At 34.0% G+C, this 25042-nt stretch overlaps 1 protein-coding gene across 5 annotated transcripts in view; it reads right to left on the bottom strand.

Annotated features, from left to right (window-relative positions):
• Positions 1–25042, bottom strand: part of LOC143240113 (uncharacterized) — a 72593-nt gene that overhangs the window by 3321 nt on the left and 44230 nt on the right. For 4 of the 5 annotated variants that reach the window (XM_076482008.1, XM_076482009.1, XM_076482010.1 and 1 more), the window contains one exon: positions 24348–24863. The exons of the other annotated variant lie outside the window; for it this stretch is intronic. In XM_076482008.1, the coding sequence (XP_076338123.1) occupies positions 24830–24863 (34 nt within the window). In that variant the 3' untranslated portion in view covers positions 24348–24829. Of the gene's footprint in view, positions 1–24347; positions 24864–25042 lie in introns of those variants that run through there. 5 annotated transcript variants of the gene reach the window in all.

The raw sequence follows: 25042 nt of genomic DNA, 5'->3' as shown, positions 1-25042 counted from the left end.
GTTACATTCACTTGCTGGATATTAACCTATCTGACAATTAGCTAGCTTTTAGCTTACATATTAGTGGCTTAAATTTAAATACTTATATTATCATTCAAAGAAACACAGCACATTGCTCTTATCAGATTTTAAACCTTGCAAGTAAATCACTTTAACCAATCAACCTAAGTTTTACAACTTACAATTGATAATCTTAGCCAATAGACTCAGTTTTATTAAAATGGGGAAGAAAAGTCATAAACACAATTGAACAAGTTAATCAATATGGAATTCCAACAGAGAAGCTACACATTCACTGTAAAACTGAAAATTAACATAACAGTTATAGTTAATTATGTATACTCTTCTTACATTATTAATTATAAAAATCAGAATACCCTTGCTGTTAAAAAATATATTTTGGCCATGAACCAAATATGTCTCGTGAGGTTTGGCCAGCTTAGGATATTTAGGTTAGTCTTAAATCCATACACTAAGCCATTACTACAAAATATTTATTTTAATGAGTGTGTTAGAATTTAACAAAAGAATTAATCAAATAGCAATTAATTACTTTTACGTACAGAATTTAATAACTAGTGTTTGTTTACAAAAAAAAAAGAAAACATACAATAATTCAGTAAAAACTTTCAAAAAATTGTAACCAAATTAGAATACGTAAGAAATATTGATTAAAATATGAAATTTTAAACTAAAAAAGGTGACTACCTGAAACATATACTTAAGCAACCTTCAAACTATTACAGCTTCAGAAACATATTCATGTTTAATGAATCAAATATGCATTTCTATTTTTGAAAATATGGGCCAAAAAAGTCTGAAATCAGTTGTAATCAATATCAGCCTGATGTGATAAACAGACATTACAACATCTTATGTTTTGTCTGTTTTTAATTCCAAGCTTATACTATTTTAAAATCCAGGTCAAGATACACATAGTGATTTAAAAGTAATTTTTACAGTCTTTTTCTTTTTAGGAATAAAATGGATTATTCACTGTGATAATTTGAAGACTGTTGACATTTAAATAAAACATTAACCTTATTAATACTCAATTTATATTAAGTTATTTTCATACAGTAAATTATTTTGCACATGTAACTTAAATAAAACAACCCTTACTAAATATTCAAATAAAATTAAACTTGAGAAAAACAATATTTGTATAAAATGCATATTGGGCTGGGTACTGGGTAATCAATGACTATCACTTCTGTAACATAATTAATTATACTTGTCATACGACACTAGTATTAGGCCTATCATACTTTACAACATTACATTCTTTATCTAGTTTATTTGAGCCATGCTAGGTTTGCCATTTCCATTGCCAACAATACATTTTTCTCAATCCAGAGTTAATCAGGCTGTTTGGAACACAACAAAGACAGCAGTAGTTTGAACAGTACTTATATCAGCCATCTAAGTTATTGTCCAAAAAAGTCAAACCCAATTTAAAATGTAACACTCATGAGCAAATTTCAATGAAACATTTTATCAATTGCATAACACCACTGACCAAAAAATAATTTTTCTCTATTTTCTGAGAACTTTATACATACAAATAATTTTTTTTAAATGTGCATAAACTTTATATCTGTGACTACATGTGGTCAGCTTTACAGACAGTACCAGACAGTAGTGATAAGTTAACTTTTTTAGTATACACACACGTTTTATTAGTGTATGGCAGTAACTGTATTCTTGTACAAGAATAAAAACAATCTCAACCCATAAAGGTTCCACACAGAAGACTAAATATTAAAGCTTATTCCATACCAATAAAAAATAGAAACCACCAATTCACCAGTATTTTTAACTGCATATCAAAATAACATCCAAAATCACAGCATTATATAACAACAAAAATTGAGTAAAGTATGTAAGACTCACATAACATTATATTTAGGATATAGGTTACATAACACTCAGAACTTCATTAAATATCAATAGAAAATAAAAACTAACCAAGTAGATATGCAGGCAAAGATATATCACACACAATAGATTTTTAAACTATTCCTTACGTAGTATTATTCTGTGAATTTACTTTTTCTGTAGGGTCCAATGATAGAAAAATTATTAGAGGTTGACATTTTAAATATTAAAAAAAAAAATCTTACCTTCCATCTCTCTAATTCATTTTTCATATCATCATGTAATCTCTTTAAAGCTACTGGTGTGGTAAGGCCTCTGTGGTACTTTCCCATTCTCTTTAGTAAACTGTCAACCTAACATTAATCAGTATACACTTACATAATTGTATAAATCTAATTATTAACTATAATGACTCACTTTTCTGTATCAGGTGAAACATTAGTTTTATAAACACACTTTTTCTGACTTAGAGTAAAATATTTGTTTCGTGAATTGCTAATTGTTAAATATTTTCCAGTTTCTTTTCCTTTTATGATGTTTCAAATAATAATAAACACACACACAGACAAAACACATTAAGAATATTTATTTTAAAATTTGTCACACATTAATCTATCCAACAAAACATTCCAAGTCTAAATGATACAAACCCTTTCAGAAAATTAACAAACACAAATTATTAAAAAACTTTGTTACTCACACTCATCAATTCCTATAAAGATCTCATTGTTATCATTGAAGTCTTTATTTCAGGTATCATAATTACATTCAAAACATCATCTAATTTTGTGTTCTGCAGTTTTTACCACATAACATAGGTGCATTAGCCTTTTTACGTGTTCTGTATCAAACAGTATTAACATCTGTTACACTAAGAAGATATGTTTGAGCTTTCTTACTAAACAGGTCTAATTATTCTTTGTAGACTCATTTCAACTCAAAATATCATCCATTTATACTCACAAATTATATTTTATAAACTTTTTCAATACTAATAATATATGTAATAAACAATGTTAAAGAAAATATCCTTCTAGTTACAATTATTCAATAACAGCATTTTGCATTTAGAATTCAAAAAGCATTTGGAGAAGTTTATGGATCACTCTCCAAACTTATGCATATCTATAGAAATATAATTTAAATAAATAATATCCTGAAATGCTGTAGAGAGTTTATATTTTTGGAACTGCTTAATGTTTAAATATAGCATTCTAAACCTTTCACATGTTTACACTTTGTTATGGTTTTTCTCTGTAACAATAAAACACGACTAGCACACTGAACTCATCCAATAATGATACAATTCAATAACATAGAGGACTTTTTATTAACTCAAGCATCTAGCTGAAATATTGTTTTACATACCAGATAAGGACAGAATATGATAATATTTGTCTTTTTGGCTGAGAACTAATCCAAAGCTTGTTCTTACTGACCTTATACAAACAGACCAGGAGTTCCAGGAAGTGTCGTCATTTGTTTTGAAATACATGTCAAATCAATAGCAAAATGTACAACCAATTACTGGTTTAAAATTATTAATATGCAAATACATGTTGTAAAAGACAATACATAAACACCAGATAACATGTTGAGTAGTGAATCCAGTCAAACACTGAAAGATTAAAATCTTTGTTATAATGCCTGCAAAAGTGATATTAATGCAACTCCAAACTCCTCACCTACTTACTATGATGTATTTAAATAATGTACACAGTATATGTTGATGTCAGTCTGAAATGATTAACGAACAGTGCTACAAGTCAATCAACAGAAGACACCTTGTTTGAAGCATGTGACTGTTGAGTTACATTAGACACTATAATTTAATCTTAGACAAGACGACTGTACAAAATATAAGTAGGAAACTTTTAAAGTTATTATTAATATAGTTTTGGTCTCCTTATCTAAGAAAGGCTACTATATTATTGTATATGCTTCACAGAACCACTACAAAAATAATTCTAGTAATTAAATGGTTATCATACAAGAAAAGGCTAGATGTTATGGAAATCAATCTTATTGAAGTTCATAAGATATTTTGGGATAAAAAACTAAAGGCCTCTTATTTCTTTGCACAATATTCTAAAGATAACAGGATGAAATGACACAGATTTAAAAATTTGGAAGAGACAAATTAGGCTCCAATTAATTAAATTATATTTTTTTCAAAATGGTAGTTGACTTATGACAGGGGTTGCCACTTACAGTAGTAGAAGTTAGCATGTTGCAAGAATTAAAGAGAGGAACTAGTTATATTATCAAAAGTGTGGATTTAATTTTTTACTTCTCCTAAGGATGGATGTGTATGGACAGTTTTGATGGACCAAATACTCCTTTGTTGTCTACAGATTACAATAATATATGAGGGGCTGATAGAATAAAGACCTTCATTTTCTTTGTCATGTATTTTAAATACAACAGGACAAAAGAAATCAAGTTGAATATTCAGCATAATCTTCAGTTAAGGCAGTTTTATAACAGGGTGATTAACTTGTGAAATGAGTTACTATTAAAAATAGTAGATGCTGAAACTCAAGTAATTAAACATTTCTTGATATATTAAGGGCAAGTTTAAACTAACTTTTTTTTTTAGGGTAGATTTGCAACAACAGCTTTGAATAACCAAATGGTCCCTTGTTATTTGTTATATTAGTTATATATTTAAAGGCTTGGCTATATTAAAGAAATAAAGATTCTCCATGGCTTAACTCTTTAAAACACTTCTGAAGTTACCATGTGGTTGTCTGTAGATAAAATAAAAGTTTCAGATATGCAGAATATTTTCACATACATACAAGATAACACTATCATACTACTAGTATCAAAGCAAACAAATTACAAAACACACTGATATTCTTCAGGTTATTTATATTACTTAGACAAAAGCATCCAATATAAATATTAAATTTTTATTTTTTTCTAAATTTCAGCACATATATCTAGTTATGGAAGAAACCATTCTAAAAGTTAATCCTTTAAACCCTACATGCTGGAAAACCAGCCTAATAGAGAGGTGTATATACCCAAAAGGCCAGTCTTCTGGCCTGACCAACTACCAGTATTACTTGGCAGCCCAGTAAAGTGGTCAGTGCTAAATTATCACTTCATCAGCACACACCTCTGAGTTTGCTAGATTTTCTGTTCTAAAAATAGACGGACTTTTAGTTGTTCTTGTTGCATTTACAATGTGAAAGTGAAAATAATTCACTGGATATATTAGCTTTGTTTTGATGATGTTGTCATGCCAAAACACAACATTCTAACAAAACAACTGAGTGATATGGAAAAAAAAGGTGAAAAAAACTAAACAGCAAAGACAGTGAGAGTAGGCTGCTGGAGTTGGGTCACTTTTTTTTTTATCCTAATTCAGGTGATGGTTGTAGCATGTTATCTATGGGAAATACTCATCACTCCAAAATATTTTATGGAACCTGTGAAGAACTGCTGAGACAATGGGTCAGAATCTACAAGTGTTTGTTCATGTTCAGACTGAAATAAAATCAGATTCAAAGCTAACCTGCTGGAGCACAGTGTTTGAAATAGTACAAGCATAGCAGGTGTGGATGTTATCATGATGGTATACCAACTGCTTAAAACATTGGATGCAAGAGAAGCCAAAAAATATTTGGTAGTGATAGTGGTGTTATCAAGAACCCTGTACAGAGGAATGACAAATTCGTGGACGCATCCAACACCTTACTCTCATCTGGCAATAAGGGCAGAAGAATGATTCGAGAGTGGATACAGAATGAATAATACATAGACTTCTTCCAAGTAAAATGCAAGAGTATTACAATGATAAGAGGAGAAAGGAATACCAAAATGGCATAATCATAGCAGGTGGGTGATCCATTTTGGTAAGATAAAAATGCAGTAATTAATACCTGGATCAGGGAAGGCAGTACAGTAAAATGATCCTTGTCCTACACTCTTATGCTTCTAGTTCTCAGGGAATACCCCATTACATATCAAAATATTTACATTTTTTGCCATTGTGTCAAAGATTGCTTGTTGAAAAAAACATAAAAACTTAACTCATACACCCACAGATAAATAAATATCACAAAAAGTTACTTAACACTTGAAAGTTTCTAGGTAAAATTATAACATTCCAAGTATGCAAAATACCTTCACATACAAGATAAAAATGCTAGTATTGTATTTTTGGTATCAAAGGAATCAGAAAACACAATGACATTTTCTACAGTTATTTTTATTATTTATTAATGAAGTATAGATTCATACTTAAGGCCAAGTAAAAATTACATGTTCAGCAACCCCATCCACTTTTTTTTTTATAGCTGTCCCTGCTACATTTTTGGCAATTTTTTTCTTTTAAGAGTTACCTTTTGATTATTCAAAGAAATGAAGACTTCCAAATGAAAAAAGTGAGATAACAGTTGATTTTGTCTTTTTTTTTCTTTACTTGTCGTATGTTCTGTATTGTTTTGATGAAAAAAATGAAACAAGAAAGACTTTTGTTTGGCATGGACTCTGAAAACAAGCAGCAACAGTGAAAAAATGATGCAATCTTTCTTTCTAAGAGGTCAATAAAAACAAACAGGCCACCTCCTTCCTTAGTTTTTCTTTTTGAAAACTCAAGATCCTATACCTTTTTTTTTCTACTTGGCCTAAATTAATTATATTATTTGTGTCTGTGTTGCATTTAGTCTCCAAAATCTTTTGTTTTACGTAACAAAAAATTTAAATTTAAAATTACTTGAATAAATCAGACTCTGTACTATGCTGTTATTAAAGAAAAGATTTACATTTAAAAGGAATCCTAAAAATTACATCAATTACTAAATTAGTCTTTGGAACTTGTTCTACGATATATTCTGCTCTGCAGTGTCATCTGTTGGAAGTTTGTATTGGAAAAGGTCACCCTTACACAGTTAATAAGACACGATAAACTGCAAATTCTAGAATAAAGTATGATCGATAAATCCTCTACCATTACCAATTTATTAGAGTATGTTCAGAACTGTATATCGTTACTTTTTACTGTGATAAATTATTACTATGATAGTTATAGTACAACAGCATATAAACAAATTGTTGCAACTTACAAATTAGTGTTAAATCAATAACTGTTAATCCTATTCACAATAACTGTCGTACCGTAAACACAGACTGACCCAATCTTATGAGAATGTTGGTCTTTTAAAGTTTTCTTCAGTGTTGGATTTGTACATTTAACTTGACATTCCCAAAATTGATATGCTGTAGAAATATCCATTGCACAAAATAAAAAAAACGCTAACATCCCACACTACATATTACCCCTACCAACAAACTAAATGGAAGAATTCATGCAAACACCAGTACTGTTAGATCTTCTTTAATCTTATTTTATTATCTGTTAAATACAAATATTCATCTATTAAATATTAATAAATATAATTTACTAAATTTTATTTATTTCGTTGCAAAATTCCTAATAATAAGCTATATTTATAATTCTTACATATTATAATCATAAATAAAAAATATGTGTTACATTTAATCTATTTCAGTAACAATCTTAATAATATCAATAATAATCATATACATATTTAAAATTATAAAATTTCGCTATAAATTATCACACTTACAGGGGATAGCTAATTTTTAGACAGTAAATTATCGAATACTTTCTTTCACAACAATTCTCCGTCGGCCCGGCATGGCCAAGCGCGTAAGGCGTGCGACTCGTAATCCGAGGGTCGCGGGTTCGCGCCCGCGTCGCACCAAACATGCTCGCCCTTTCAGCCGTGGGTGCGTTATAATGTTACAGTCAATCCCATAATTCGTTGGTAAAAGAGTAGCCCAAGAGTTGGCGGTGGGTGGTGATGACTAGCTGCCTTCCCTCTAGTCTTACACTGCTAAATTAGGGACGGCTAGCACAGATAGCCCTCGAGTAGCTTTGTGCGAAATTCCAAAAAAACAAAACAAACAACCAATTCTCCGTCATGGCCAGGTGGCTAGGATGCTCGTAATCCGTGGGTTGTGGGTTCGATTCCCCGTCATATCATACATGTTCGTGTTATAATGTACGATAAATCCCACTATTAGTTGGTAAAAGAGTAGAGAATTGGCGATGGATGGTGATGACTAGCTGGCTTCCCTCTAGTGTTACACTGCTTAATTAGGGACGGTCAGCGTAGATAGCCCTCGTGTAGCTTTCCACGAAATAAAAAAACAAACAAACAAACTGTTCTTCGGTAGTTTTTAACCTCGTTGTTAACCTGAAGATGACCTAGGAAGGTCAAAACGTTGTTCTTTGCTTATCAATAAAAGTGTTAACACCCACACCAGCCGTTCTGAGATACATTTTTGATTTTCGGTAGATCAGAGAGAAGTTGACGGACTTACTAAACTAAAATCAATTGAAAACGCAGATAAAAGGTCATATGATTTTGAGCTAAAAGAATAAGCAACAAAAAAATAAAAAATAGCCTATCACAAACGTGCTTTAAAATCATTGCAAGTGTCCTGTGAGGTAGAAAATTTCTGACGATACTCTGTTCGATTTGACTACTGTAATGGTTAGGTCACGCTCAGAGCATCGTGTTCAGGCTTGGGGTCCTTACCTCAAAAATGATATTGAAATGCTAGAAAAAGTTCATAGGAGGGCTACTGAGATGGTAACTGGGATGGAAAGGTTACCAAATGAAGACAGGTTAAGATTTCTGAACTTGTTTGCTCTTGAAGAGAAGAATTAGAAGAAATTATATCGTTAAGGGAATTGACGCATCTTCTGTTTCGTACTTAATGGTGAGAATGGTAACTTTATGGGACATAGATGTATGTTGTGGCAGTGAAAAGTCATCTTCAGCTAAGATAGCTTTATTTTTCTAACAAGATGGTCAATCTCTTAAATTGGTTGCTCTTTGATGGGGTACATGCAATTAAATTAAGGGAGCGTAAAGGTAAGCTTTATAAATATTTGAATGATAAAGGCTAGCTCTGAGTATGTTTTTAGGGTTTCAGTTTAATTTATCGGATAGTACAACCTAGATGGAGCAAAAGCTTTAAAATATTTGTATGATAAAGGCTGCCTTCTAATTTATTTTATTTTCTTTAAGGTAGTTTAATTTAGTGAATATGGCAATATAAATGGACCAAAAGGTCTCTTGCTGTCTTTTAATGTTATATTATTTGAAATAGTAGTGTATGAAACTTATAATTTTTTATTTCTTTTTAGGTTGCCGCCAGTGGCTCAGAAATAGGTCTATGGATCCATAACGCTAAAAAAATAGGGTTTCAATACCGTGATGGCCACAGCACATATAGCTTATTGTGCAGCTTTGTGTTTGACTACAAACAAACGCAATTTGTACTTTTAGAGAGATGAGCATTTTCATATGGAACATAACATGAAAGAAAATAGTTGTGAAATATGGCTAACTTGCTGTAGTGCTAGTTACAAGTTGTTTTAGATAGTTTCATTTCAACGTCACTGAGCTAAAATACAGAAGATTGTATTGTGCAACTAAAACATACACTAATCTCTTATAGAATATATATTTTCTATGGAAAAATGTAAGTTCTGCGTTATACAAATACATCATTTATTGCGATTATGGTTTCGCCAATGAATTGCATATCAGGCACAGGTATCTGTGAGCCGCACAATTGTCATGTTTATTCTCAATTAAATAATTATGGAGTTTCATCAAGTACTAACTGTTTCAAGTATCAATTGTAAGTTTTGTTTCAGAACATGTTGAATATGATTTCAATCAGCTGCTAAATTCATTCTGAAGCAAATCTGATGAAGAAACTTATTTTCTGTTTCAGGAAATAGCTGTGGTGTATCCTGTTTTTATATTGTGTGTGAAAGTACGGTATATTGATATACTTCTTACAATGTCCTTGTATTAATATAATATTTATTCAGAATTTATCAGTCATTTCTGAGTATGTGCAAGTTTTATATACCATTTGACCTAGAAAATCGTTAAGTTGAAACAATTCTCATTGTCTTTGTTTCTTGTCATTCTACTGAGGTCACTGAGGTTTTTCCAAGGAAGTGGAAGTGAATGTAATAGTGCACATCATGCATGAATCTAGACAACAGTGCCCTCCAGTGGTAATGCAGGTAATATTTTGAGGTTATGATTTTCCCCACGTTTGAATGAAAATTACCAGTGACGGGATTAGTGATGTATTTCTGAGTAAATATGACGTTATTCTTGAAGTAAGAAGCTTTGATATTGAAGAGTGTGGTAGATGATATTGGCCTCATCAGTTTTTAAAGGAAGTTTCTTGATCCAGAAGAAGTGATTATTTAGTGTCTTACAACAAGTATACGCAACATGCTTGTATTTGTCAATTAATAAAAATAGTTTATCTCTATTTTACACTGTGTAGAATCGTTATTTCATTCTCACAAACTCATTTGTTCAGTACTTATTACTACTTTGTATTAAATATCTTGTTATACTTACCGTTAATAAACAAGCCTAATTTACTACTTAACGGTTAACCTAGTTTTAGCTCTATGTGCCACAAACGATTGATTTATGGCTGTCACGTAAAATACTTCCGAACCTGGCATGGCCAAGCGCGTAAGGTGTGCGACTCATAATCCGAGGGTCGCGGGTTCGCGCCCGCGTCGCGCCACACATGCTCACCCTCCCTGGGGGCGTTATAATGTGACGGTTAATCCCACTATTCGTTGGTAAAAGAGTGGCCCAAGAGTTGGCGGTGGGTGGTGATGACTAGCTGCCCTCCCTCTAGTCTTACACTGCTAAATTAGGGACGGCTAGCGCAGATAGCCCTTGAGTAGCTTTGCGCGAAATAAAAAAAAAACAAAAAAAACTTCCGAACTCTGTATCTCAGAACGGCTGTTATGGGTATTAACACTTTTATTGATAAGGAGAGAACAACGTTTCGACCTTCCTAGGTCATCTTCAGGTTAAGAAAGAAAGAATTTGATTTTTTGTTTGTTTGTTTGGGAATTTCGCACAAAGCTACTCGAGGGCTATCTGCGCTAGCCGTCCCTAATTTAGCAGTGTAAGACTAGAGGGAAGGCAGCTAGTCATCACCACCCACCGCCAACTCTTGGGCTACTCGGATTACGAGTCGCACGCCTTACGCGCTAGGCCATGCCGGGCCCAAAGAATTTGAAATAAAAATCAATAAAATAGAGTCAATAAAAGTGTTAATACCCATACCAACCGTTCTGAGATACATTTTTATTTCAAGTGAGTTTCTCGTCATCAAGAATTACGGCCTGGCATGGCCAAGTGTGTTAAGGCGTTCGACTCGTAATCCGAGGGTTGCGGATTCGAATCCCAGTCGCACCAAACATGCTCGCCCTTTCAGCCGTGGGGGCGTTATAATGTTACAGTCAATCCCATAATTCGTTGGTAAAAGAGTAGCCCAAGAGTTGGCGGTGGGTGGTGATGACTAGTTGCCTTCTCTCTAGTCTTACACTGCTAAATTAGGGATGGCTAGCACAGATAGCCCTCGAGTAGCTTTGTGCGAGATTCAAAACAAACAAACAAACATCAAGAATTATTTCTGAATTCTTGTGCTTCATTTTTCTGTTTGATCGGCTACAGAGAAAGTGAATAGTAAGTTCAATTTTGGCATCTTTTTTTCTTTCTTTAAAGAAAGAGCAGATTATTTTTTGGCCTAACAGCAACCAAAACTTGCTCTTGACATTTTATCTATGTTTTAATCTGTTATCTTTTACTTTTGCTAATCATGTGAGCCATGTTTTCGGAAGGTAACACTAACCCTTAAAATTGGGCAAATTTATATTTTGAGGAAGCATTATTCATTACTTCTAGTACACTTCAAGTATAGCACAAAAGAAAAGTATAATGTCGCTATCTTTGAAAGTACACTTTCAGTCATATGTTATTTGCATCATTATTTGACAGCGACAAAGAAATACATTACGTAAACTGTTTTAACACCATAGTTTTACTTAATAATTATAAAATGTGAAAACTGATAAATGCTCTTTGTGAACCTTGAAATGAAAACTTTGTTATGGGCAATTAATTTTAATTAATGCCTTCATTACTAGTAATTACGCTCATAACAAAAAAATCACATTATGGAAGTGTGTAATATCGACAATTAGTCAATTATCACCATTAGATTCCATCAAGGAACATAGGGCTGCAATCGCTTGCGGATTCTTCAACAGGCATTTAAGTGAGGAGGTAGTTAGCCCACTGAGGGGGAAGGCAGTTAGTCATCACCACCCACTGCCAACTCTTGGGCTACTCTTTTACCAACGAATAGTGGGATTGACCATCACATTATAACGCCCCCACGGTTAGTCATCGCCACCCACCGCCAACTCTTGGGCCACTCTTTTACCAACGAATAGTGGGATTGACCATCACATTATAACGCCCCCACGGTTAGGAGGGTGAGCATGTTTGGCGCGACGCGGACGCGAACCCGCGACCCTCGGATTACGAGTCGCACGCCTTACGCGCTTGGCCATGCCGGGCCAATATCGACAATTATGTAAACTTTTATGCTGATATTATATTTAAAATGGGCCACGCATGGCCAGGTAGTTAAGGCACTCGACTCGTAATCCGAGGGTCGCGGGTTCGAATCCCCGTCACACCATATATGCTCACCCTTTCAGGCGTGGGGGCGCTATAATGTTGCGGTCAATCCCACTGTTCGTTGGTAAAAGAGTAGCCCAAGAGTTGGCAGTGGGTGGTGATGACTAACTGCCTTCCCCCTCATCAAGAGTGCATTTCTAAGCCTTTAAAACACAAACAAATTATGATAGTATGAAAGAAAGTGCAGTACTTTCTAGTTACTTAAAAAATGTGTTGAAATTTCATTCAAATCCGAGTAATATCGAATTTATGATGAATATGGTGATGAATAATAAAGTATAAACGTGGGAAAACTTTAACACTTTTACTAACACGACAAGCACGTTCAACAGAGGTTCTAGGCTAACAGGATAGAAGTGGTAGTATATTTGTGTTTTCAGAACCTCCAAGTAGTTTTCTATCTTGCACTCCCTGTGACAATATACCCAGGAGATGTCTGTTATGGACGACGGCATAGTGAAGGAGAGATAAACTGGTTCTAGAGTAAATAGAGAACATTTGTGACGAAACTTTGTAGAATGGACGGCAACTGCCTGTTGTGGAGACACAAGTGTAGAGGACAACGTTTCGAAAGTCTTCTGCCATTTGTCGTCAGATCAGAGTGTGTAAACGCAAACGCAATCAGACGTGGCAGGGGTTTAGTTTAGAGAGAGAGAAATCGTAAGAATTCTCTCTCCAACTGGGGTGTTCAGGAATGTTGTGGTTCCTCTTCGTCCCATTTCGTGAAAGGTTATTGATTTTAGCTTTTTTTTATTTACATATATATATAGTTTTTAAACTCTTTTTTTGGGTGAAGGTGGTCATACTTAATATTATCCATGACCGAGGCAAAGGCTGCACCGGAGAAAACAGTCAGGTCCCGTCCCGAAAGGCAGATGTCAAAGTAAATATCAACACAAACGACCCAATTCAGGGCTTGGCAATGAGTTGCCTGGGCTGGGATCTAAAGATTCAATGCCTAAGTTTTTGCTGTGGGGGGAAACGGGAGCGCCCCGAGAAAACCCCACTTTCACAGGACAGGCGCCGAAAGTTTTACCTATCCTGTGCCCGAGACCTAAAAACGAAAATACATAATATTAACGTGAGTTTTGTCCTTTAAGTACTTTGTTGTGTAACTTGTGATTCTTGAAATATGTTGTAAGGTGAAATATATTTTGTTGGTGCACTAGTTAATTTGTAGAGTGATGCCGTTAGTTTGTTTCTATTTTCTGCTTTTAAACAGTATTTGTGTGATATTTCTGTTAGTCTATTTCTTAGTGTTGGTAAGTTGTTGATTTGATGTATATAATTTACTGGAGTGAATGATGGTAGACTGAATGCAGATCTTAGTATTTTGTTTTGTTGAACTTGGATTTTCTGGAGTGTGTTATTTGATATATTATATGTGACTTGACATCCATACTCTATTAGTGGATAGATGTAAGCCTTGTATATTTGGATAATGGTGTTTGGTGAGCATTTCGAGTGTTTACTGGTTAGAGTCATTAAGTGTGAAATCCGTTTTCTAATTTATGAGTGTATATTGTTAACATGTTTTTTTCATGTTAGTTTTGTGTCGAAAGTGATGCCAAGGAATGTGATGTTTTTGCTCATGTTAATGGGCGTATTTCCGAGTGATTGTTTTATTTTTTCTAGATTTTTCTTTGTTTTTTTTTTAATTTCCTATATTAGATGATTGCTTGTTTTTTGGTTGGATTTAAAACTACTCTCCACTTGTTACTCCAGGTCGAGACGTTGTTCAGTGATTCTTGTACGCGAGACATGGCTATTACTGGGTTTCTGGAGGTGCTCCAGATAGCGATGTCGTCTGCGTATTGTGAATTATGCGTGTATGTTAAATTGAGGAAAGGTATGTCACTGACGAAAATAATATATAGAAGTGGAGAAAGGACTGATCCTTTGGGCCCTCCTGCAGTTATATTGAATGATTTTGATATAGTTTTGTTGACTTTTACTTGTGCTGTTCTATCTGTTAGAAAATTTGATACCCATTTAATTATGGTTGGGTTTATCTTTAGGTGGTTTAGTTTGTATTTGATGGCATTGTGCCACACGCTGTCAAATGCTTTTTTGACATCTAGGAATACACCAATGGTTACTTGGTTGTTGATTTGGTGAGTCGTGTGAGGTGATCTGTTGTTTGCCTGTTTATCCTGGAGGCATTTTGGGATTCTGGAAGGATATTATTTGTCTCACAAAAGTGGAGAAGACGGTTGGAGATAACCCGCTCCATCAGTTTGCCAAGGCAGCTTAACAGACTGATGGGACGGAAATTATCTGGATTGGTTCTGTTGGTTTGTTTCTTTGGAATCGTGGTTATCATGGCTATTTTCCAAGTGTCAGGGTAATATCCAGTTGTTAGTGAAATGTTCATGATGTTTGTGAGGTGTTGTAATAGGAGAGTAGAGCTTTTTTTCAGAATAATGTTTGGAATTTGGTCATGTCCGGGGGAAGTATTTTTCAAGTTTTTAATATTAATTTTTAGTTCAGTTATGGTTATTTTTCTGTTAATTGAAGTTGAGTATGCTTTCAGTGTCTCGCCAGGGAACCGTGGTGAGAATGAAGCTTGGTTTGTATTTATGAAGTTGTTGACATGATGTTGGTGTTTTGTGTCAAAGTCGACTGAATTTAGGTTGCTGAAGGAGGATTCGTAGTAGTCAGCTAATAGGTCGGCTTTCTCTACGTCCGTCCTTGCGATTTTATTGTTGTGTGTGATATGTCAGAGTGTGTGCAAACGCAAACTAACGTGGCAGGGGTTTAGTTTAGAGAGAAAGAAATCGGAAGAGTTCTCTCTCCAACTGGGGTGTTCAGGAACTTTGTAGTTCCTCTTCGTCCCCTTACACGAGAAATGTTTTAAAATATCCGTGGAATTTTTACTTTATTTTTAACATTTCAAAAAATGGAGTGGTGTATTTGTGAGTGAGAGGAAGGACGGGAGAACTGGACGAAAGCAGCGAAAGTGAAGTGAGCCAGACCTTGGCTCGAGGACGGAGTACACTGGCGGCTGGCGAATTGAGTTTTAAAATTTACTGTGATTGATTAGATACCCTTGACTGGGTAAACGGCCCTTTTCAGAATGAGGCTGGGACCTACAGGTCCGATGCCAGAGATTTTGCTGTGAGGGGAAACGGGAGTACCCCGAGAAAACCCACTTTCACGGCCTGGGCGCCGAATAATCTACCCAGACCGTGCCCGGAAGTAGCTGGGAAGAAAGAGAAACAAAACAAACAAAGAAGAAGAAAAAAACAAAAACAAAAAAAAAACTGATGAACTATGTTGGTGGTATACGTAGAAACTGTTAGCTGCAGTCTTGTAGATCGGGTGGTAACCTCATCATGAACTTGTTTCCACACTTGAAGCCCATTGGTGCAAGTGAGAAACGTGGTCTTGGTGGTGGAACTACTGGCTGTTCTTCGGTGAGTTGTTCTTCGCTGGTCTGTGATGCTTTGTTTCTTCTCGAGATTTTGGTTTGAGTTTTCTGCGTGGAGGTAGATTGTTTTTCAGTTTGTGCTGTCGCGTCGATGGTTATCTTCGTAATGGTTTGAGTCTGGCTGGTTGTTGAATTCTGTGGAACTGGGATTGAAGTCTGGCATAAACTGTCCTTTTTCTTTCTTGAACTACTGGAACTTGGCGTGTTGCTAACAATGGGAGTTGTCGTCTTCTGAGTCGGGTTGTCTGAATCCGTCTTCATGTTTCTTCTAATACGGTCTGGACTCGGCGGTATTTTGGTAGTTTCATGTTGGGAGATTTCCGTTGGTTGTTTGCGATATCTGGGTGCTTTGTTTGAACCATTGTTGAGTGGTCGTCGATGTGGGCGTAGGTGTAGGTGTAGAGTGTGTGTAGGTGCTGTCAGTCTTTTATAGTGCCCTGGTGGATTGTGGAGAGCGTGTTATGATTGGTTGGATTATCACTGTTTCTGATTGGAGGAGAGATTTCCTGTAGATTCAACTAATAGACATCTAAATGACTTGTTGAAGTCTTCTATTAAATTATTTTTCCTCTCTTCAACATGCGTTTCACAGTTTCACACTTATCCTTCCCATTGAGGAGATTCAATCGCAGTCTGGTGTATTCATGACCTTTGTTAATGTCAGTTACCCTCGTACAAATTAACTCAGTTCAAAGACACTGGCCAAAAAAAAAATAAAAAAAATCGAAATTAGATTCCTGATCATGGTTCAGGAACTGTGGCTTTGGGAGAGTTTTTACAGTGAGACACGAACACCAGTAATCAGTGCTACTGAATTCTTAGCATGAATGGATCCAATGAAAACAGTAGAAATGAGCGGCAGTGGGTGAACAGTGTTCGCCAAACTGACTTTTTCTGTCTCTCATAATGATGACAGAAGTGTAGAGGCTAAGAACCAAAAATAAACTTGTGTTCGAGTGACTGAATAACGATGCTGGCGCAATAGTGATATGATGTTTCAAGCTAACACGAACCGGAGTTTGGTGCTCAAAAAGAGGAAAAGCTGCACGACAATGTGTTGTACTCGGCTTGAGGGACCACAGTGGTGATATTGATTTCTCAGTCAAATACAGAATTTTTGCAGCATATGTGCATGTTCATACACATATTGTCAAAGGCTATATTTGTTTTCTAACTTAGATGTTTAGATTGTTCACGCTTTTTGGCTAAAGAAGGAATTTTGAAATCATGTAATGAACTCGTGGTTTAAAGTCTGGAATTTTCTTGAAAGTTTAGAAAATAGTTTAAGTGACGTAACGCCTGAGTAATGCTAGAGTTCATACTGAATCATTTGTGAGTCTATAAGAGTAACTGATTATATTATTGAGGTATCGATTTTATTTATGACTGTTAGACAGTTAATTAGTTGAGTTATATAAATGTTAGTTTTGAGTTTCAACGAAATACTGATGATACAAAACGTGTACGAGAACAAATTAGTAAGTAAATGACTGTTTAACCTTATACCGTGAAGTCAGGTTTATTGTTTTGTGAACATTCAATGCGGTTATAAAAAAGTAAAGCTGCAGAAGTTGTATAAAGTGTAGACGAATGAAGTAATAAAATGCTTTTATTATATAAGTAAACTGGACTTCACATTATTTTTCTTTTTTTACTGAATCCTTCAAGAGAAATCTGCCAACACTACTTGTTTCATGAGTGGGATTATTTTGGTAAATAAACCAAGACTGGCTTTTAAGATGACGGTAGTTTTCAAAGTGAGATTGAAAACTCGCTGTGAGTGAGGAAACAGTAGAAGGAGAAAATAAATTTATAAAAAGAAAAAGAAGAAAATATATAAAAGTAATTACAAAAACGAGACATAAAATTTACGGAAAAAGATCAGCCTCTTCCAAGACATGATGGACAAAGTCATAGTAAATATAAAGAAAAATTACAACAGAACTAAATAATTACAAAATTACATCATTGGAGTACGATAAAATAACAAGACCAGAAAAATTATAAAAATAACATCAACACTAGGATTAAGTACTAACTATGCGAGGATATAACCAAGCCACACCTCTATTTACATTTGAATCCCAAATAAAATTAACTATATCAAATAAAAGAACTCATCTGGTCTATACCGGTTACTATTATTCTGCCCCTTATGACTGAAATACCTTTCCAAACCACAACTGCTTCATTATGTTATGAAATCTAACAGGCCAATTTAACAACGTTACCCAATCGATAAACGAGCAGGTTATGATGATAAAGTACCATTAGAGCAGTGGTTCCCAACCAGGGATGCTCGCACCCCTTGGGGGTGCGAGATAGCGTTCCAGGGGTTGCGCGATAACATTTGTCTTGGCCACCTTCACCTTTATTCTTAAATAAATAATTACTGTGAGGGGTGCGAAAACATATTAAATTTTTTAGGGGTGCGGGGCATAAAAAAGGTTGGGAACCACTGCATTAGAGCTATATCAGACATATTTTGAAACACTTTCTAAGCCTAATGTATGGAGTAGCATACAAAAATTCAGTTGTAACAATACTAAACAATCTTCCAAAAGAGATTTAGCAATTACCAAACATTAGAAGTTATCTTAAACAAATTTAGGGTGTCACAAAAATTATGGAGTTGACAGCTAATACTGTGTAAAAACATCAGCTTTCTGTGAAAGAATAGAATAGACAACTACTGAATTCAGGAGGAAAGAAGTAAACCACAGGACAGGAGGTGTTTCAGTTGGAACTTAAAAGGGCATATTGCCAGAAGTTGAACATAAAAGACATTAGAAACTACAAATTACTTTCAAAGGAAGACAGAAAAAGTGAACTGATATAAATGTAGAAAACATGAATATTACGTCAAATACTGTGATGAATTAACCTTTGAAAATAAACCAATGATATCATATATGGTAGGCGAATCTCTCCACCTACTTCAGAGTTAGGTAAGAAGTGCATTACTTAAAGAAAATCAGTTTATGAGTCAGTATATGGGTAGCCCTAAAAATTTTTAATTGATTCTTATTCTATAACTACCATTCATTGATCTGATTTGCTTATGATAGCCAGAAACTTTCTTATGGAGATGAAACAAGAAGATTGATTGATGCATACAACAGGTAATAATAAAGTTCTAGTAAAAATCAAATTATAAGTCACCCTCTCATAGTGAATTTTCTCTGTATGAGATGATATATGGTTATTGGCACTAAGAAAGAGTATATACTGTAAACATACATTAATTAAAATATAGATCTGACTTTAAGCTAACTTTGAATAGTTTCGTAGTTTGTGACAAAAAATCTCTGCACACTAAACGTCGATTATACCACTAGTGACTGGACTTTTAATGATAACAAGGATATAAACATAAGGCATTGAAGACAACTAAGCTTAATTGCAAGGCTCAGAATCCAGAGAAGTAGACGTTCTAAACCAATGATCATCTTTGTAATATACCAGTGAGAGATTAGAGGTCAGCCAAGTGTCTGACTTTATAGAAGACTCCAACAGGGACAAATCACTGCAAAGGAAACCTTCTAGAAATATTAAAGAAGAAATAAATTAATTTGTCATCATAACACGGACTGGACTTAGAATTATTTTCACCAAGTAATCATAAATAACCCATCAATGAAAGAACAAAACTATACCATTAGTATCAAAAGTGTGATTATTTTTGCGAAAATAAAATAGAACTTTAATTAAACTTTAGCTTTTGTTGAAGATGACAATAAACGCACAAAACAAGATAGAAAACTTGCCAGACATGATAAAACAATGGAAAGAAGAACAACTAGAAAGAGACAGTGCCCTAAAAGGTCATGAATTGACAAAATTTATGAAGAAAATAAAGACAGAAGAAATATCCATGACATAATTAAATGTTTTAAAACACGAATTATTAAAAGCAACGATTAGACTAGCTACATCTCTTTCTACATTAGCTCAAGAGTTTCAACTTGAAACATCAACTGCTAAAAATATGAAATAGAATAATATGTTTGGAATACATCTATTATCACTAGTTACGATTGCAGGGCCTACTTGGAGTACTCTAGCTATGTTACCACCAAATCCAATTTTAGGATTTAGCTGGCTAATATAACACCATTATTTCAGTAAGAAAACAACCAAATAATGAGTTATGGTTAAATGATAATGTGAAAAACGTATCAGGCTGAATTTGAAATCAATTCCAGATTTAGTGGATGAAATAACGAACCATAAGCTAATCAACTTGTTAGACATTTTAAAATGACTTTAACAACTGTTAGCAACCTTCTTCCTGAGAACCTTGATACAATCAATCATTTTTTATTTTTTTTATTCATCAGGTTCTCGAGTTAAACCATACGAATGCATGTATTTTTGAAATGAAATGGATAGTTCATAACCCAAATAGTCCACTCGTTATATTTCGCCATCATCAATGTTTTCATCGAGTAGTTCGATTTACACCACCAAGAACTGTAGGCATGGTCGAATTTGCTCAGACTTTTTTTTCGGATGTTTATTTACAAAATGGCGGAATATATTGTTGAAGAAATAAAATCTATTGAAAATAAAATATAATTCATTCAGTTGTTAACAGACAGAATACTTTTGTTGCGCTATATACTGGGTATGGTAAAATAAAAATTTATCTAAGCTCATTACATGCTGTATTTAGCTTACTGTGAAAAAAAAAAAAAAAATCGAACGTGAACGTAGCTCCCCTTTGTTTTTTCTGGCCAAATCCATCCATAATTCATCGCGATATCTAAAGTTTCCACATCTTTATGTAAGAAGCAATTAAATAGCGGTGAAACATAACTTTCGTTGTACAACATGAAAACAAAACCTTAATATTTATGGCGAAAAGCTTTTGTTCCAATTGAATGGGAAATAATAGATGTACAGGTTTGATTCATATTGACTGATTTATCAACTATATGTAACAAGGCTCTCGAAAATTTTAATAACGTCTGGTTTTCACACATTTATTAAGTCTTGAAATATTTATAAACTTTAACGGATTACGAAAATATCAAACTACAACATCAAGAACCACGAAAATCTTTCGACTTTATGTAGTTTGTTTGTTTGTTTTTGAATTTCGCACAAAGCTACATAAGGGCTATATGCGATCGCCGTCCCTAATTTTGTAGTGTAAAACTAGAGAGAAGGCAACTAGTCATCACCAACCACCGCCAACTCTTGGGCTATTCTTTTACCAACAAATTGCGGGACTGACCGTACATTATAATGCCCCCACGACTGAAAAGGCGAGAATGTTTGGCATGACGAGGATTCGAACTCGCGACCGTCAGATCACCAGTCGAGCACATTAGCCACTTGGCCATACCAGGCCCTTTATGTAGTGAATCATGTCGAAAAATTCAACGATATGTGGATATGGGCGTATTAGGCTGGACAACATAGGGAAATTAACTATATGTACGAATAGGATATGGTATCACAAATTCAAACTGAAAGAAAACAGTCAGATATACACAGTGGTTATAAAACTATTTAAAATAATAAAATTATATGGATTAAAACATCAACAATCACTAAAATCAACCGAAATTAAAATTTTACACCCAGGTTATTGATGATAGCCGCGTTAATTGGTAGAAATAGAAAACAAATGAAGATGGATGTAACATATAATATTAGAAACTCACACAAAAATTGTTGAAAACAGATATTCTTCAGATAACGTTTACGTTTGTTTTGAATTTCACACAAAGCTACACGAGGGCTATTTGCGCTAGCCGTCCCTAATTTAGCAGGGTAAGACTAGAGGGAAGCCAGCTAGTCATCACCACCCACCGCCAACTCTTTGGCTACTCCTTTACTAACGAATAGGGGGATTGATCGTCACATTATAACGCTCCCACGGCTGAAAAGGCGAGCATGTTTGGTGTGACGGGGATTCGAACACGCGACCCTTGGATTGCGAGTAGAATGCCTTAACCCACCTGGCCATGCCGGGCCAACGTTTACGTAATTAAGTAATTATTTTATTTTCTTCTGTTACTATGACATGCAGGAGACTATCTTTATCAGCTTCAAATATACTACTGAAAACACGGTTCGTCTTTCCAAAATTTTGATAGTTTGAAACAATATTAAATAATATCAATAGGTCTTATTGCTGGCTTTATAATTTTGAACACTTGTCTTGAAGTAAAAAGTGATTGACTTTTTGCTTCTGAACTTCGGTTATGGATAGCTTAATAATATTTTTATCTGCAGTTTGAGTGAGTTAATGTTCTAAGTTTGGCTAAACTGAAAAGGTTATTATTTTGGCCTCCGTTAGGAAGTTGAAGTGGAAGGTAATTTTTGTGAAAACTTTTGTATAACATTAACATTGATAACATGTTAATAAAGACTAGGGAATAAACTCACATTTCGTCAACGATGTATGTACTAAAACTGTTCAAATAATGAAATTTTTCAGAAAAAAACAAACCCTACAAAAACGAACATAAGTGAGATCTATCTCCTGCATACGAAGTGTGTGGTGCACAGTATTAACCAAAACTCAAAGATTTTTTCCAGACGTGGAACATTATTATTATTTTATCTCGATAAAGCAATGTTATAAGATAGTGAATGTTTTAAATTATAATATCAAAAAGTATAAAAATAAATTGTCTTGTTCGTTGCTGTTTCGCTTCTTTTTCTTTTTCTTGTTATAATGGTATCAACTTTTTTTAAAAAATTCGTCCCTAAAGTATTAACAAAGTTTCAGGTCTCCTGCCGCTAATTCGTTAGGCCTAATTGTCGATTTTGAGGCATATGTACTGAAATAATTGTAAACGTATAATAGTTATAAAATAGTGAATTTTTTAAAATAATGATATCAAGAAGTGTAAGTATCAACTGTAGTCAGGTTTTTGTATGTATATGTGTCTTAATCATATTTGTATATCATCTGAAACCTGTAATAATTTCCCTTCGCGCAACGTATTAGCTGTAGAATATTGAAAATGAATGAAGTTCCGGCAGTGACTGTTAAGGCTAACTGACGTATATCATATAGTGAGTAAACTCGTGCTTGGCATACAAGGCGTATTTCAATTTTAGGAGTGATTGTCGACTTTTAGGTATCTGTTGGATTGGTATTGAGAAATAATGGTATTGTTATTTACAAGCCACGGAAAGGTTAGGGAATAACTTAATATGTTTCTTCGTGTTTGTTTTTTGCTACTGAAGTTATTGGCTTTAAAATTAATATTATAACAATTGTAGTTTTGCACTTGTAAAAATATAAAAGTACCACTGTATAATTAGCCAATAGGAACACTGAATTTCCATGTTAGCAATCACGCATACACTCACGCAGGGGCTGACTAACTGACACACATTATTCTTTTAATCATATAGATACTATTTGCGCAGAAAATTAATGTAACTCGTCAGAAACGTAGCTATTAGACTCACTTTTGATTTTGTAACTGTGGTAAAATAGTTGTTTCATTATCACTCCAAAATAAAAAAAAACAAGATGTCACAGATTAGTATCAATATTATGCAAGCTTCTTATTGTATTAATATTGATTTCTTAAAAATGTTACGCAAGCCGTACGGGATTTTCACACATAACAACAACTAATAATTGTTTAAATAAAGTAAAAAAATAGAGACCAAGCTGAACTTGAAACCAAGGATTTATTTAATAAGGGCCCGACATGGCCAGGTGGTTAGGGCGCTCGACCCGTAATCCGGGAGTTACAGGTTCGAATTCCTGTCACACCAAACATGATCACCCTTTCAGCTATGGGGGTGTAATAATGTGACAGTCAATCCTACTATTCTTTGGGAAAAAAAATAATTTAAGAGTTGGTGGTGGGTGGTGATGACTAGCTGCCTTCCTTCTTGTCTTAAACTGCTAAATTAGGGACGGTTAGCGCAGATCGCCCTCTAGCTTTGCACGAAATTCAAAAACAAAACATACATTTAATTAATGCTTGAACCAGTTAAATGACTAAATCTTCAACACCATGTTTTCGAACACCTGAGTACGTTTGTCGGGTAAATGATTCCAATGCAAGAGTATTAAAGCCCGTTCCATTATACTAATCAATATCTTATGCTCGTAAAATAATAGAAACCTTATTAGTTTTCAGGAATTTTCTAATGTTTGTTGCCTTAATTTATTGAAACTTGAGTATCCTAACATATTTCATTTTTATTATTTCGATTAATCTGAATGTCGCAAGTAAAAAACGTCTAGTAAGATGATAAAGATTACTGGGTTGAAGGGATTTTATGACTAAAGTATTTAACAAGTATTACAAGGCACAATAATAAAATACTACTCACTTTATATTTAATAAAAACCAAAACAAACAAACAAATACTAATTGGAAGTTTTATTTATGTACACTGTTAAGGCAAAAATGTGCATTTTAGTGAGAAACATCTTTTTTATAGGAAACATTCTTAACTATGACTCTGAGTTTTGAAATATACAAAACAATAATATTAATTGATTTTCAAAATGTATCATTAATAAATGAAAATTGTGCATAAGTCATTGTTATTTTATATTGTTCGTAATGATTAAATACACACTAGTTTGAATTCAATAAAGCTTAGTGTCATAAGGCTGTAATGGTATGTAAAGCAAGTGGTATGACCCAAACTCGATATATTTCATCTCTATTAATGTAATACTCTGTAATCTAATGAAAGACGTTTTAAAAAGTTCCAGTTTCATTCACTTTCTTGTTGTTTTATCTTTACTCAATATTTCATCTGACTAACAGAATATTATATTTTAATTTAATAAAAACGTATCCAACAAAATTCCTATTTCCGTTTGCTGTCCACACCCAATTGTTATTACTATCATGACGAACGATTTTCTCCATCAGATGTTGCCTCATTTGTCGAATTTATCATCCGTTATAGGTTTCTCAATACAGTAATCAAGTTAAGTTGGAGCATTAACTGATGACTGAGGATCCCTGCAAGTAAATAATATAAAATAGATGGATAAATAATTTTAAAATACAACAAAGCCGCAGGTAAATTCTATAAAATTAAATATAGTTTTATTATTTTAAATAGTGAAATTGAATTAATAGGTTCGTAATTTAAAGAGCAATAAAAGAAATTTGTTTGTTTCGAATTAAACACAAAGCTT

Source organism: Tachypleus tridentatus, chromosome 13 (assembly GCF_004210375.1).
Source record: "Tachypleus tridentatus isolate NWPU-2018 chromosome 13, ASM421037v1, whole genome shotgun sequence".
Lineage (NCBI taxonomy): Eukaryota > Metazoa > Arthropoda > Merostomata > Xiphosura > Limulidae > Tachypleus > Tachypleus tridentatus.
The sequence above is the reverse complement of the archived record's forward strand: the minus strand, read 5'-3'. Positions and strand labels throughout refer to the sequence as shown.